The sequence below is a fragment of the Lonchura striata genome, chromosome Z (assembly GCF_050655825.1).
Source record: "Lonchura striata isolate lonStrDom1 chromosome Z, ASM5065582v1, whole genome shotgun sequence".
Taxonomy (NCBI): Eukaryota; Metazoa; Chordata; class Aves; order Passeriformes; family Estrildidae; genus Lonchura; species Lonchura striata.
The window spans coordinates 16,082,994-16,097,259 of record NC_140740.1 but is presented as its reverse complement, the minus strand read 5'-3'; the positions used below and the strand labels follow the sequence as shown (position 1 = coordinate 16,097,259).

The 14,266-nt window shown below is 39.3% G+C and overlaps 1 protein-coding gene across 9 annotated transcripts in view; it reads left to right on the top strand.

The window, feature by feature from the left end:
• TRPM3 (transient receptor potential cation channel subfamily M member 3) overlaps positions 1 to 14,266 on the top strand; it is a 406,874-nt gene that overhangs the window by 347,513 nt on the left and 45,095 nt on the right. For 6 of the 9 annotated variants that reach the window (XM_077790276.2, XM_077790277.2, XM_021541495.4 and 3 more), the window contains exons 13-18: positions 5,099 to 5,239; positions 6,733 to 6,762; positions 7,844 to 8,133; positions 8,987 to 9,215; positions 11,690 to 11,857; positions 12,735 to 12,860. In XM_077790276.2, coding sequence (XP_077646402.1) covers positions 5,099 to 5,239; positions 6,733 to 6,762; positions 7,844 to 8,133; positions 8,987 to 9,215; positions 11,690 to 11,857; positions 12,735 to 12,860 — 984 coding nt within the window. Of the gene's footprint in view, positions 1 to 4,924; positions 4,961 to 5,098; positions 5,240 to 6,732; positions 6,763 to 7,843; positions 8,134 to 8,986; positions 9,216 to 11,689; positions 11,858 to 12,734; positions 12,861 to 14,266 lie in introns of all 9 variants that reach the window. The other 3 variants (XM_021541498.4, XM_021541500.4, XM_031507405.3) reach the window with 2 other exon arrangements.

The window sequence follows — 14,266 nt, the reverse complement described above, 5'->3', positions numbered from 1 at the left end:
CATGTATATATGTATGTATTTGGTACATAACTCCTTTCACAAGGATGGTCCAGTTTTCTTTACTAGGGCTTCTCACTTTGAAAAAGTAATGTTTATGAAATGTGTATTTTTCCTGTGGATTTGGGAGTTTTCTTTAGTGAAGTGTTTCAGTATTATCTGGGTGGTTTAGATGTGTCTTTTTTCAAAGTTATTTTACTGGATATTTTTATCTAAATCTTTTATTAAACTTTAGAAATCAGAACTATATTAAAAAACTCACGCTTTTTAACACGTGTAGCACCCTGATGCCTGTTTTTCTTTCTTAACTGCTCGAATGTTTTTGCTACTTAATAATATTAAAGCATTCTGTTTGAGTGAAGACCTTAAGTTAGAAGGAGTCCTACCTTGGCGCTGCAACTCCCATTTCTGCTAGTGCTTTCATCCTTGTTCTGGTAGAATTATCATTTTACACATTCTGGAGAGATAAGAACATCTTAGGGGAAAAACCAAACAAACCTAGCAGAATTTACTTTTTAAATTTAATTTTTTAGGTTTATTTTTAATTAAATTTTTAGGCATTATTTTTCTTTAAACTGTTCAGCATAAATGTTACTATGTCCAAATTATCTAAACTAATACACATTCCTGCAAACCATAGTAATTCCCCCACCCATCAAATTAGACAAGATTAGGAAGCTTGCAAAAGGATATGCTAGAGGACATTACTTAAAAATTGTTGGCAGCTCAATTTTCTTCCACTAAATTCGGTTGATTTTTTGTCCCTTTGAATGCCAGCCAATTACTGGACATGGTATTCTAAGAAAGTACAACCTCCCTCTCTCCTTCCTCAGCCTTTTCAGCATGCTGTTTGTACCATGGTAGCAAGGCAGGAAATAAGCCTTGTTCTTCATAGCTGAAGTATAAAAGGAAGGAGGATCTTTGCATCCATTTTTTCTCTTCTGCAGAACCAGTTGCCATCTGCTCTCCGTTAGTGATTCTCTGCTCTGATCTATTAAGGACATCTCCAGAGAAGCCAGGCAGATATCTCCAGACATGTAGATTTTTCAAGCAAGACATGATAGTCTTTGCTCCATGTGAATTACTAACCTTCTTCTAATGAACACATTAAAAAAAAGCTACAGGCTCACTGTAATCTGTACTTGTATATCATTACAGTACATTAAATTATTATAGTGCACTGAAAAATTTTGAAGCTAAGAGTTACATTTTCTGGTCCTTCTGCAATATTGACTATATGAGACAATTTTTTATTCGAGTAATATTCCTTTTTTTCAAGGATACTCTTCACAGTACACAGAAGGATATTTTGTCTCTCCACCTTTATTTTGTAGTCTTTTCTTTTGTGCAGTGACACATAGAACAGAGAAGATTCTCTAAATCTGAAGAGTTTCTTAGTGAGGTGTCATGGTTTGACACTGGCACAATGCCAGTGCCCCCATGAAAATGTAATCTCTCAATTGAATGCTGTGAAATGGAATCGAGAACAGAGCAAAGCAGGCCCAAGCTTAATAACAGAAAAAAACTTTATTAAGCTACTACTACAAAAGAAAGAAACAAAGGAAAAAGGAAAAAAAAAGCACACAAAGATCAAAATGAAAACCTTGCAAAGCATTCCTCCTCCCACCACCTAACTCCAACAAACCAGAGTGAGACACAATCTGGACCCCAATCAGATTTCCACCCTCCAGACAATCGATACTCAGCCCATCGAGGGAACAGAGTCTCTCCTGTGCCACAGACCCCCCAAGAAAACACAGCTCCACATCCTGCGTTTCCATGTCACACATGGAACCGCCCGGAGAAAAAAGTTTGCCATAGTGACCCTTCTTTCCATGCACAGTGCTCTCACCACCAATGCCTGGATGAACCGACTGCTTTTAGAATTTTTCTTTTCAAGGATGTCCTGCCAAGAGGGGAGAAAGCAACAGTTCAGTTTTTCATTTTTTGGGACCACAGTCCCCCCTATTTTCCCATTTCCCCTGGGGCCGAGGGTCCAAGAACAGAGATCTTCTTCTCTTCTCCTTTTTTTGAGGACAGGGGGCACCACCACAAACCCCCTAACTTTTTCTCTGTTCACTCCACTTCTGTCTTTTCCCAGCTGAAGCAGGTCTCTTGACTTTGCTCTGGCATCCTCCTAAAATACAGTCTCTCTTGAAGGAGAAGATTGGTTCAGTTTGTGGCTAACATGGAAAAGTCCAGCCAAAAGCCACTCTTTGTCCCCCTCCCATCTAGAATTCCTCCTTCTAACATCCCAGGGTCCAAGGTGTCCCTCTTCCTCTCTTTCAAACCGAGGAGGGGAAAGAAAAATTCACAAAGCTTTCATTTCTCAAGGAAGGGTTAAAAGTCCAGCCTCCCAGGATAGCTCGATGCCCAGACTCTGGCGGCTCCACGCGACTGGGCACCTTGCAACTCCCCCCACTCCTCCCTCCCCGCATTGAACTGCTGATGAAACTGTTGCTGCTGTCTCTTTTTTTCTCTCTCTCTCTCTCTCTCCCTCTCAGGAGAGAAACTCTGGGGGGAAAACAGAGACATCCCAGATTTCTCCACCCTTCTACCTGCAGGGGCCAGCCCAGTACCAGTCCCTCCACCCCTGGGCCCACCTCAGTCAGGCCATGGGCCTCCCCCTCCCCACCCAGCCACAGCCGGGCAGGGGAGAGTCCTGCACTGCACGCTGACCAGAACCAAAGAGAGCCAGTTCTCCTGGGAATTCTGATTTTAACCCCTCTGTGTTCTCAGAGGCGTGTCCACCTTCAATTGGTCAATATCCAAATTGACCTCTGCCTTCCGAGAAAATTCTTTTTCCATGTCATGAGGTCTCTAGAGCTAGGTGATCTTTGCAGAATCATGTCTTCTTTTCTGGTAGGGAATGCTTACTGAAACGTGAACTGTCATCCAGTCAACTCAGAAGCAAAGAGTTAGAGAAGGAAGCAAACTTTCATTTGGGTTCATTCCCTTCCCATTAGTCCTTTCCTCCTGTAAAGGGATCAGAGTTTACCTTGTGTAGTTTTTCTGGAGGGAATAGAAGAGCAGGTGTGCCCACACTGGGGTTTTGTTCCTTCATTGCCAGACACCCCCAAGAGACTTGACTGGCACATCTGTGAACGCAGCTCAGCCTAAAATTGTTCAGCACACAAGATGTCCCATTGGGTTTACTGCAGCTGGAGAAGCAAAATGCCCCATTAACTTGAAGCAAATTCATATGCAGTGAGAGACAATCTGTTACTGAAATCTTTCTTCATAGTTTTGCAACCCAGAACTATTGGAAAACTCATAACCTTAGTGATGCCATTTTTGGATTTGAAAGTGAAGGGAAGGAAGACATGTGCAAGGGAATTCCCATAAAAAGGACAGTAGGATGTGGACGTATTTTTCATTCTGTTTCCTTTCCAGTTAAAAGGTACATACTGAAGACATCATATACATATGCATATACAAATAGGCATATACATAGGCATATACATATCCATACATATATGTATATGTATTGTATCTGTTTAAATACAGATATATAGAAATATCTAACAGAGGGTAAGAAAGGAAAAGAAATGGAAGGAGAAGCATGTAGGCATCTTTTCCAGGATCCTGCTAATGACCCTTGCAACAAACTCAGTTCATTTCTTGTGAGACAATCTTCATGGCTCTGCTGGAAATTACATAACTAGATAATGTGTTTAAAGGGTCTTCTAGTAAAATATGTAAAGAATGCAGGTAGGAAATAGGTAAAAAATTGCTAGGCCTGTAGTTTTCTTCAAAAAAAAAAAACCCAAAATAATTAGTCAAAAATACTTTGTTTATTACAGCTCTTATACATGCAAATGCTTTCCTCATTCTTGGAATGAAACTTAAGTAAGGGTGTGTATTCCTTGAACATAACTCCAAGACTGAATGCTGCTAGACTCTTCTTGCCCCTGACAACTAGTAATAATGATAACTCATATACTATGTAAGTCCTCTAGAATTGAAACACCAATCTTACCTCCTGCTCATCCTTTCCTGAAACATGGGAAGGAAACACTGCAGGATGGGAAGGAGATGACCCCATGCAAGCAAAAGATTTTGTGTGATTTTGCTTCACCATGCCTTGATGTAGAATTCTGCCTCGCGAGATCTCTTAGTAGCAGAGAATTCGGGTAGCAGCTCTTCTGCGATGGTGGATAAATGAGGCTCGTACCAGGCGGGATGACTCCTTCAAGCTGCTTTATTTCGCTGAGGGCTGGGTGTCAGCTGGGATCTGCGACCCGACCACACAGCAAGGGAGCAGGCTTGAAGAGAGCCCCCAGCAAGGGGCGGGGTAGGGTTTATAACCAGGTGCAGAGTAGGAGGGGCAGGATACAAGAGATCCAATAGGAACAGGATTAGGGGGAGGAGTTAGGATGGGGTGATAGGGATACAACAAATGAGGATGAGGGAAGGGGGTGGTAACTGGGGAAGAACCAATTACAGTCAGAGAACTTAAGAACCTTCCAGAACATGGGGTAAATACAAAGGGGTGATTGACATAACCAAAAGGTGGGAATAATTGATAATTACATAATTTGGGGTGAGTGGTAGGTTTGATGGACATCCTGGGAGGTGGGCATCTATACCACAGCCCCCTCCCATGGCGTGTCCAGGGGAACTTCTCTTAAGTCCCCTACCACACCTTGACAGTTCAGATGAGGCAGTCCAGAGAGATGCCAGCAGAGATGTGAGATGCCAGGACGAGTTGTGGGTGAGAGCTGGTGCAGAAAAAGTGCCATCTTGCAGAACAAGAGTCCAGAAACTGTGCCTGACTTTTCAAGTGTATCGATCCTCATGCTTTTGTTTCTGCAGTCATGTTCCTTGTTTCCCAGCTGAAGAATATGAGTACTGTTTATTGACATTATCTTCTGTTACTTCCAACAAGTTCTTCACCTTCTTATTTAACTTATGTCTTCTTTCCAAGCGAGAATATCCAGGTTTCGGTTGGATCTATTTTAAGGTGAATTAATTAACCAGCATATTAATACATTCTTGCTTTTACCTATTTAATTTGTTTTATTCTAACATAATTTTAAAGTACATTTAACAATGTCAGTAATAAGCATTTCTTCTCCCACCATCCTTTTTGTCACTGCAGGGAAACTTACCTCCTGATTATCGAATAAGTCTGATTGATATTGGATTGGTGATAGAGTACCTGATGGGAGGAGCGTATCGCTGCAATTACACCCGAAAGCGGTTCAGAACACTGTACCACAATTTGTTCGGGCCCAAGAGGGTAAGAAACAAGTTGTTTGCCATCCTCATGACTGCACCAGCTGGCAGGGATTATTACCATATCTTCTTACATGGTTCCAGATTGGTGGGGTCCAGATTCATTTCCATTATGTGCATTGCAGTTATCTCACCATAATGCATGACAAGCCAGACACAGATACAAGCTATGGTTTTTATTAAATTAATGAAAAAATTATTGCATTCTGCTGCCCTCCTGAAACCAGCACATAAAACAGTCTCCTCTGACTCTAAAACCTGTAATTATGAGTATTCACAGCTTTTAAAAGAAAAGTCTTTTGACCTGCACCAATAATACTGTAATTCTAACTCCTGAGTTAAATTTGAAAACTTCTGCATTGTTAGATGCATTTCCTATCTCATGATTCATCTTCTGAATGTGATCTGAAGGTTTCAGGGCGAAAAAACCCATAACTCAAAAGTTGTTTTATTTTTTGGATGTGGCTCCAGCAGTCATTGGATTCATGGCAGCACCACTGTTAAGTATTTTTTTGGGTTCCATGTTTGATAAGTTATGCCACTGTGAATAAAAAGTAAAATATTTCTAAAACACAAAAGTTTTTTATTGTCATCTGTATTGCCATTGACCCAATCCAACATGAACAGGAGTCTGTTCAGCCACTCCCAGTACAAGCTGCAGTTCCTTCTTTGTCCATTTTTGCCTCACATTTCAGATTTTAGCAATACATAGCACTGAAAGTATTAATAAGTGGTTATCAATAGCCACAGCTCTGTGAAACGCTTGGAGACAACTACCTAAAATGGGTTTATTTTTTTTCATATGCTTTTCCTTATGATTCTTCACATTTGAAAGGAAAGACAGTGATTGTAGCTGGTGGGAGAGAATTCCTACCCAAAATCACTCCATTGAGAAAAGCATTTAAGCAGTGATTTCAGTTGCATACTGAACCAACACACAGAGCAGCTCAACAACAGTCAATAATGTTTTCTAGGGCAGTGGCCAAAATGCTGATGTACTCCAGAGAAATCCATTAATGCCTTATCAGTGGTCCCTATCACTTTCTTGCTAGAACAGCCCTAAACAGCTGTAATTTGTACCTGAATCCAAATATATGTCTTCTGATGTAGTTTTGGTGACATAATGTCAAACTCAAGTTTTAAATAACTACATATATGTAAAAATTTGATTGGTGTGTATGTGTATATATATGCTATTGCACCACATTATATTATATTATATTATATTATATTATATTATATTATATTATATTATATTATATTATATTATATTATATTATATTACATTATATTACATTATATTACATTACATTACATTACATTACATTACATTACATTACATTACATTACATTTATTATATTAATTTTCTATTGTATATTCTACATCATTCTACATGCACATGTACAGATGCATATATGCGTATATACACAAATAGCTGTAGTTTTTCATCACTATTCTGTGAGAAATAACATTTTTCTAACTTTCATTTCATACAGCCAAAAGCCCTGAAGCTGTTGGGAATGGAGGTAGGCAACCTGTGACAAATCTTAATGTCTTTTCCTTATTTGATAAATATAAACTATATCCAGATAATGTTCAAATTCACTGTAATGAAAGCATGAATGGTATTTTTCATCCAGATAGCTTGTTTATATGGGGGCACATTAAGAAAGCTTCCTAGTAAAATTCCAGGAGATAGATAAGGAAAAAGAGGGCTCTGCCCCAACTATGGATTTTCTTGGCTTTTTTGTTAATATGAATTAAACAAAATGTTTCAGTCTGGCCAGGCAAGCAGAATTTCTGTCAGATAGCAACATCTATCATCAAAACATGATCAGAGAAATGAAACACTTGCAGCAGAGAATGATGCAGAAATCTTTGTACAAAGATATTCAAAATTATCTCATTTTTATTGACGCTTTTGGCTACCCAGATGCTTCAAGGGGATAGTACTATTTTCATGGTTTTTTATTTTATACAACCACTTTCATTTTTCCACCCGTAGACACACAGGACAGAATAGGTCAGTTCACCTGATAAAAGCAAAAGGCTAAAATGGGAAAGTAACTAAAGGCAACTGAAACAAAGGATGGATGGAGAAAGAAGGAATAAACACACAGAATAGGAATAAAGAAGGAAGGTCACTACTTTTATAAAGAGATAAAGGGAGAAAACACAAAAATAAGCACAGAAGGAATCTTCAGCAGATTAGAAAATCCCCTGGCTATGTACTTTATGGAGGTGGAAAGAGACAGATGCATTACAGCAGATGTTACATTTACAGTGAGCTCTTAGCTTTATTTTAGTGGTGACTTTCCCAAAATGGTTCTGGATATTGTGTGCTTGTACTCTCTGTTATTATTTTCAGAGTGATAGTGTTATTAATTCAGAGTGATATTCCAAGGCTCTGTTCCCTCTATTCCCCTGTCTTCTTAATTATAGTGTATGCACCAATACCTTTTTTACTGTTTACCTATGTTAAATATTTTGTCCAAAAATGATGAATGGGCTGGCTTGCAGAATACATGTTAGGCACTGATTTAAATTAATTGTATTAATTTATTTAGTTCCTTCACTGATGAAAAAATTTCTCTACAATTCCCACAGGATGATGTCCCTTTGCGTCGAGGGAGAAAACCAACAAAGAAAAAAGAAGAAGAAGTTGACATTGATATGGATGACCCTGAGATCAATCATTTTCCCTTCCCATTCCATGAGTTGATGGTGTGGGCTGTGCTGATGAAACGTCAGAAGATGGCCCTTTTCTTTTGGCAACATGGGGAAGAGGCTATGGCTAAAGCACTGGTGGCCTGCAAACTCTGCAAAGCCATGGCCCATGAAGCATCAGAAAATGATATGGTGGATGACATATCCCAAGAGCTGAACCACAATTCCAGGTGAATTTCCTTTCATGTTCACTTTCCTGAGGGGGAAAAGGAAAAAAAGAGAAAAGGAAAGAAAGGACTGAAAAAATAAAAAAATATTTCTGAACCTGCCTAAATTTTCTTACTTTCACCTTGCTTTCACTTCTAACTTGTAGGGGAAATGCAATCCCTTTAGAGAAAATCCAAATGGCCTTTAAATAATGTCTGCCAGAGTAGCAAAGTTGTTAGCAATATAACTTCTGAAATGAGAACATGTCAAGAAGACAGTGAAATATCTATATTGTTTATGTGCTCTCCCTGAGGCCTCGAGAGTCAGAGTGCAACATTTCTCTGTGCTTTTTCAGGATACTCTGTACATACCCAGCAGAACACTTACTGAAATCCTTATGAGCACAGTATTCAGGCAGAAGTGTTAATGAACTCAGTCATGCTTAGATGAGCAAGGCAAGATACTAGATTCCATAAAATGTTAAAATTTCAGAAATGTAGCATTTTAGAAAGCATATTGGATACTCCTTCTTCCAGGAGGCTTGACCATGAAGCCATGGGCAAACAGCAGAGAAGCAATCCCTTAAGCTACATATAACCAGAGGATTTCAGTTAGAAAATGTCAGGGAGGTGGGCAGGGAGGTGGGAGCAGACAGCTGGTAGGTGTGGGTGGTCATCACTGCTAAGTTAGGGCACTTATTTATATGCCTAACTTTAGCCACTCACATTTGAAAATGTGAGTTTCCATGTGTAGAGTCAACATCACAATTTGCATGCTGGAAGGTGATGTGCCCCTTGCAGAGGCTGGCAGCTGCATAGATTCTGAGTACAAGGCTGTGCATGATCACAGGAGTGAACGGATGTCCCTCTGTTGCAGGGACTTCGGCCAGCTGGCGGTCGAGCTGTTGGACCAGTCATACAAACAGGACGAGCAGCTGGCAATGAAACTGCTGACTTACGAGCTGAAGAACTGGAGCAATGCCACGTGCCTGCAGCTTGCAGTGGCAGCCAAGCACAGGGACTTCATTGCTCACACTTGCAGCCAGATGCTGCTCACTGACATGTGGATGGGTCGTCTCCGGATGCGAAAAAATTCTGGCTTAAAGGTCATTCCTGTTTTAAAATAAAAGTAACATTCAGAGGATTATAATAGATGGTGACACAGTTCACAAAAAATCAGTAATAACTGTCTAAAGTAACTGTATTTCAGATATTTATTGCAATGGCATTAAGCAGGTATATTCTTCCTGTGTTCAGTTTTTCAGATGAGGCTTATCATAAGCCTAAGTTCAAAGCACACAGTTAAATTTTTTCTTTCCCTTTCTTAAAGTCCCCTTTGGCATATTTTATCAGAATAAGAACAGAGCTAGGAGGTTATTGTGTCACCCTGCCTGTATACTTGAGGAGTTAGTCAAGAGTTTTAAAGATAAAGAAAGGAAAAGGAAGTGTAAGTGAATTAACCATTAGTGAAAGGTGCTGATCTGACAACCTTTCCCAGAATAGGCAAAATAAACAGCACAAATTTCCTTGCAAGCCTTTGCAAATCTTCCTGGTGGCACCTGAAGGGACTCCTTTAGAGGGTTTAAAGGATAATTCCATTTTCAAAGCTGTTACAGCTTTACTTCTACAGTTGACAAAACTGCTAACAGTGCAAAGTGAATTCTGAGATGAATTTGAGTCTCTGGCATTTTTCACCAAAGTAGTCCCCAGTCAGAACATACCCAGGAATTGCTCCTTCCTCCCAGATCACTGACAAATATTTTTGGTGAAGGGATTCTATCTTCTGCATTAATTGCCTGTGTGAAAATTGGTAATTACTCATCTGTGTTGCCATGTGAAAAGATGTTCAGTAATGGCAAAAATGCTTAAGAGTACATGCATTGCTTCCAAAATGGCTCTTAATCCAGTGATAGTGATGAATGAAAACAAGTGGCTGATAGCATTTCTATGCAGGACCTGTGCATACCTGTGCATACATGCTACAACAAAAATCTTACTCACTTTTGGAGACATTCCTACTACCTATTTCCTGAATTCACAGGCCTGTTATCCTTCAGAGGGACAGCTGCTTTGTTCACTGCTTAGCTCTGTAGTAATTCAGTCTAGGAATATGCAGGACAGTGCAGCAACTAATTTCCTACTACATGCATTCCACCTTTCAGCACATTTCTTAAGCCCTAAAATAGATGTTTCTTTCATAATGCATAACTGAAGGTAACAGGCTCTGTTTCCTTCTAACACCAGGGCTTCACAAAGATCCTATTTTACTCAGTTTCTAGTCTGTATTTTATTTCATTGAAGCTCATTAGCAGAACTTGTTTAAAGCTAGAGCAGGCTACAAGCTACATGAGGCAGCATGACAAAGAAATAAATTTGCAAGCATGAGTCATGGTTTATTTCCCAAGAATAGTTTTTTCCCTTTGAAACTGACAAACAGTAGGAAGATTGAATATAATTCTTTAGATTCTTGCTGGGGATGTATGGCACCAATGGAACGACTAGGGACAGCTGTTACTCCTACCTGCTCTTAAAAATAGCCTTTCTGTGAAGCCAGGTCTGCCTGTAACCCAATCTCCCTGGACCCATCATTTTTTAACCACAGCACCAGTGAAGGAAGATTTTCCAAGGCTGGGTACAGCATTTGCATACACTACCTGGTCCTCATTGTGTACTTTGAATGGTTTCAACAGCACACAAATTGTCTGCTGATATGATGAGCACAAGCAGCCTCCCTAACCTGCCAAGAAGTTAACTATCTGGTTTCACTCTCATTCAAAGTGACATTTATCAGAAAATCATCCTCCATCAAATAACCAGGAAAAGTTATTGTGCTAGTGAATACAGACTTTCCTTTTTATTACTGTAATGTCTATTCAGTTGTACAAATGTTTTAACTCAAGCATTGTTCATTACTTATAAATCCCAACAAGGAAATTTTAGTGGTTTCTACACTCCAGCATCTAAGAGAGGGAAAGCAGAAAAGAAAGAACTGGCATTAACATGACATTACACAGCTGCCTGGTTACTGATACAAAATCTAGGGAGACTGCATATCTATGCACATCAGAATTTGCTTTTGTTTGCTTTACCTTATCTCCTCAGATCAACACAGTTGCACATCTTTGACTGCCAGTGTACATTAAGCATGGACACAAAGAGCTATTAACCCTCTCTGTAGAAATAAATACTCTCTGTGTGTCATTTATACTGTTATTTTGTCTTATGTAAAATGCAGATATTTGCAGGTCTGTACACCCACATGGTCCCACCTACTCTTGACCTTATATAATAGTTTGTAAATATATTCTAGTATGTAGCACTATGCATCTGGTGATGAGCAAGTAGATAGAACATTCAAGAGCATTCACAGCAGCACTAGTAGAAGTTATATGCTTTGATTCAGTGTTCTGGTAATATTACTCCCAATGACAAATACTTTATTTTCATAGAAACTCACATGCATATGGTATCTTTCTTTTCGTAAATCTCCTGAGGCAGTTGTTCCGTTTGATGCAAAGTAATCATTATTACCATAATCTGTTTTCTGTGATGATTATTGTTATCATTATTATTGCTTTAGGTAATTCTAGGAATTCTACTTCCTCCTTCAATCCTCAGCTTGGAGTTCAAGAACAAAGATGATATGCCCTACATGACCCAGGCCAACGAGATCCATCTTCAAGAAAAGGATCCAGAGGAACCAGAGAAGCCAGTGAAAGAAAAAGATGAGGAAGACATGGAACTCACTGTAAGTGCTCACAATAAATGATCAGACTCAGTGCTGTCAATTTGTAGTTTCTATCTCTGTAGGCATTGCAGAACATCTGATGGCTAAATATAGCACATAATAGGATACCACTCTTGGCACAGTCCTCAATGGGACTCAAGCTGCACAATTTTTCATTATTTGGTCCCCGTGCTGCAGCAGTGTATGGAGATGCTGTGTTGTAATATCCTCATATTTTGACTCAGTTTGATGCCACATTGTCTGAACTAAGATAATTAGATTTTAGAAGAACTCAGTCATGATACATGACCTCTCTGGTGTGAAAAGGGCTTACTTCTAGTTGGAAATGCCCAAAGATTCATGGAAGCCAGAGAATTTTTTTTTCTTTTAGTTGACTTCACTAGAAAGTAAGCAAGTGTGCAAACAGGCCAGAAAAAATATGAAAAATTATTCTAAAATTATTTTTGTATTTGTGGTCATTGCCTTTCACACAAACACACATCCAGTCTTTAGTCCACTGAAAACACTAGCGAGCAGCAAGACAGCTCCACTTCTAAAACTCAACAGAATTCTGTAAGGAGGGACTTGTCAGTATTAGTACCATAGCCTTTGAGGAATAATTTACATCATGAAGAATCAGATAACTAATGTTCTAAAAACTACAAAAGTCATCTACTTTCTGTCTCTTGTTCTGACAGTTTTTCATTAGAGCAGTTATCATCCAGGCTATTACATCTGCCTTAGTCTTGATTTGGATTTGTTTGGGTTTGATTGTGGTGTCTTTAAAAGGCTTAAAACTCAGCCCAAGGTGGTCAGGATAGAGGCATAGACATAAAAGGGATTTGCCTGATTAAGTTAAAAAAACAAAAAACAAAAAAACCCAGACTGTTTCCCACAGGCAAACAGCAGGAGCTGCCCACAGGACCCCGACTGCAGGCAGGCAGAAGGACCTGCCTACAGGACCCAATATGCAGGCAAGCCGAAGGACCAGCCCACAAGACCCACCTACAGGACCCGTTTGCAGGCAAGAACCTGGCTGTTGGGAAGGGCCAGAAGCCAGAATAGCAGCAATGGGGCATTCTCTGCTCATTAGCTATTGATTACAATTTACTAACCCTTGGCTTCTGATCCCTTTATGAAGTGCCTATTCAAATCAAATAAGCACTGTGCAAGCTGCCTTTTACCTGGCAATGGGGAGAAATTTGGGGAAGATGTGTTTTCTGTCCCAAGGTAGTTATCCTAGCTCCTGCTTTCTTGTCTACAATACTGTTTTTATTTTCCCTTCTCAATCCTCCTGCAAATAAATGATATGTGCAGTGAATCTGCTATTCCAGATGAACCTTAGATGTTCCCCCTCTTCTCCCTTCCATGTGCTGACAGTCCTATTGCTCTGTTCTGTCATTGACTCTTCCCTTAATCCCTTCAAACTCAGTGTATCACTCTAGTGAAGTTTAAGGCACTTGAAACCTTTTCTATAAAATAATATTTCTTCCTGTGGAGTCCAGCAAGTTTAGAAACAATATCTTTGGTCAGCGCTGCTCACTTAGTATTTCTGCATATAATCTATACCATACTGTAGAATTTCTAACACAGCTGTTTCCCTCAGGTGCCCCTCAGTGGTGAGGAGAGACAAATTGGTAGTAGAGTGATCTTTGCATGTCTATGGTTAGATGCCACAGGCAATTACATTAAGTCATCTGACATATTTTAAATATAAGAAAATACTTTAGACTGAAGTTTCGTATTGTTCCAGCTCTAGTCAAATAATCTGGCATAATGGTCAGGTTTCTTTTCCACTGATCAGAGGATGCCTGAAAGATGTTTTTGGAAGTCCTTTTGTGAAGCTTCCCCTTAACCATGGTATCCTTTAGTATATTAAGGATACCTTATAAATACTTCAATAAGATTAATAATTTATTGTGCTGGGATATCATAAATGTTTAATTCACTGCTGAACTTTGAATCAATAGATCAGTCACTCACCTAACCTGAGCTTTGTTCAGCATAAAGATTAACAAAAAAAAGTGATGTTAAAAAAAATCATTTTTCTCTCAATGTTTCTTTTCTAGCAAATAATATATAATAGAAATAATCGTCCTGATTCTCCTTTTAACCATTCCCTATGAATACTTCTCAAGTCTCTGTATTCATCATATTACACCCATATTGTCTCTGCTAAAACGAAGGTAAAGAGGTCTCATCTAGGCAAGATCTGTTATTTGATTTCCTGTGCATCTTGCACTAAGCCCAAATGACTAAAGACAGGCCAAGGACTTAGTTTCTTCTTTTGTACTGCACTTCTGCAGAGTGCATGAGCTACAGGGCCACAGTGATCTTTTCCCTATTTTACACCTCATTTGCACAGAATAATGTGATCATCAGACTACAGCAACAGTGAAGTTAAGTCTACACATGGGTGCATCTGCATGC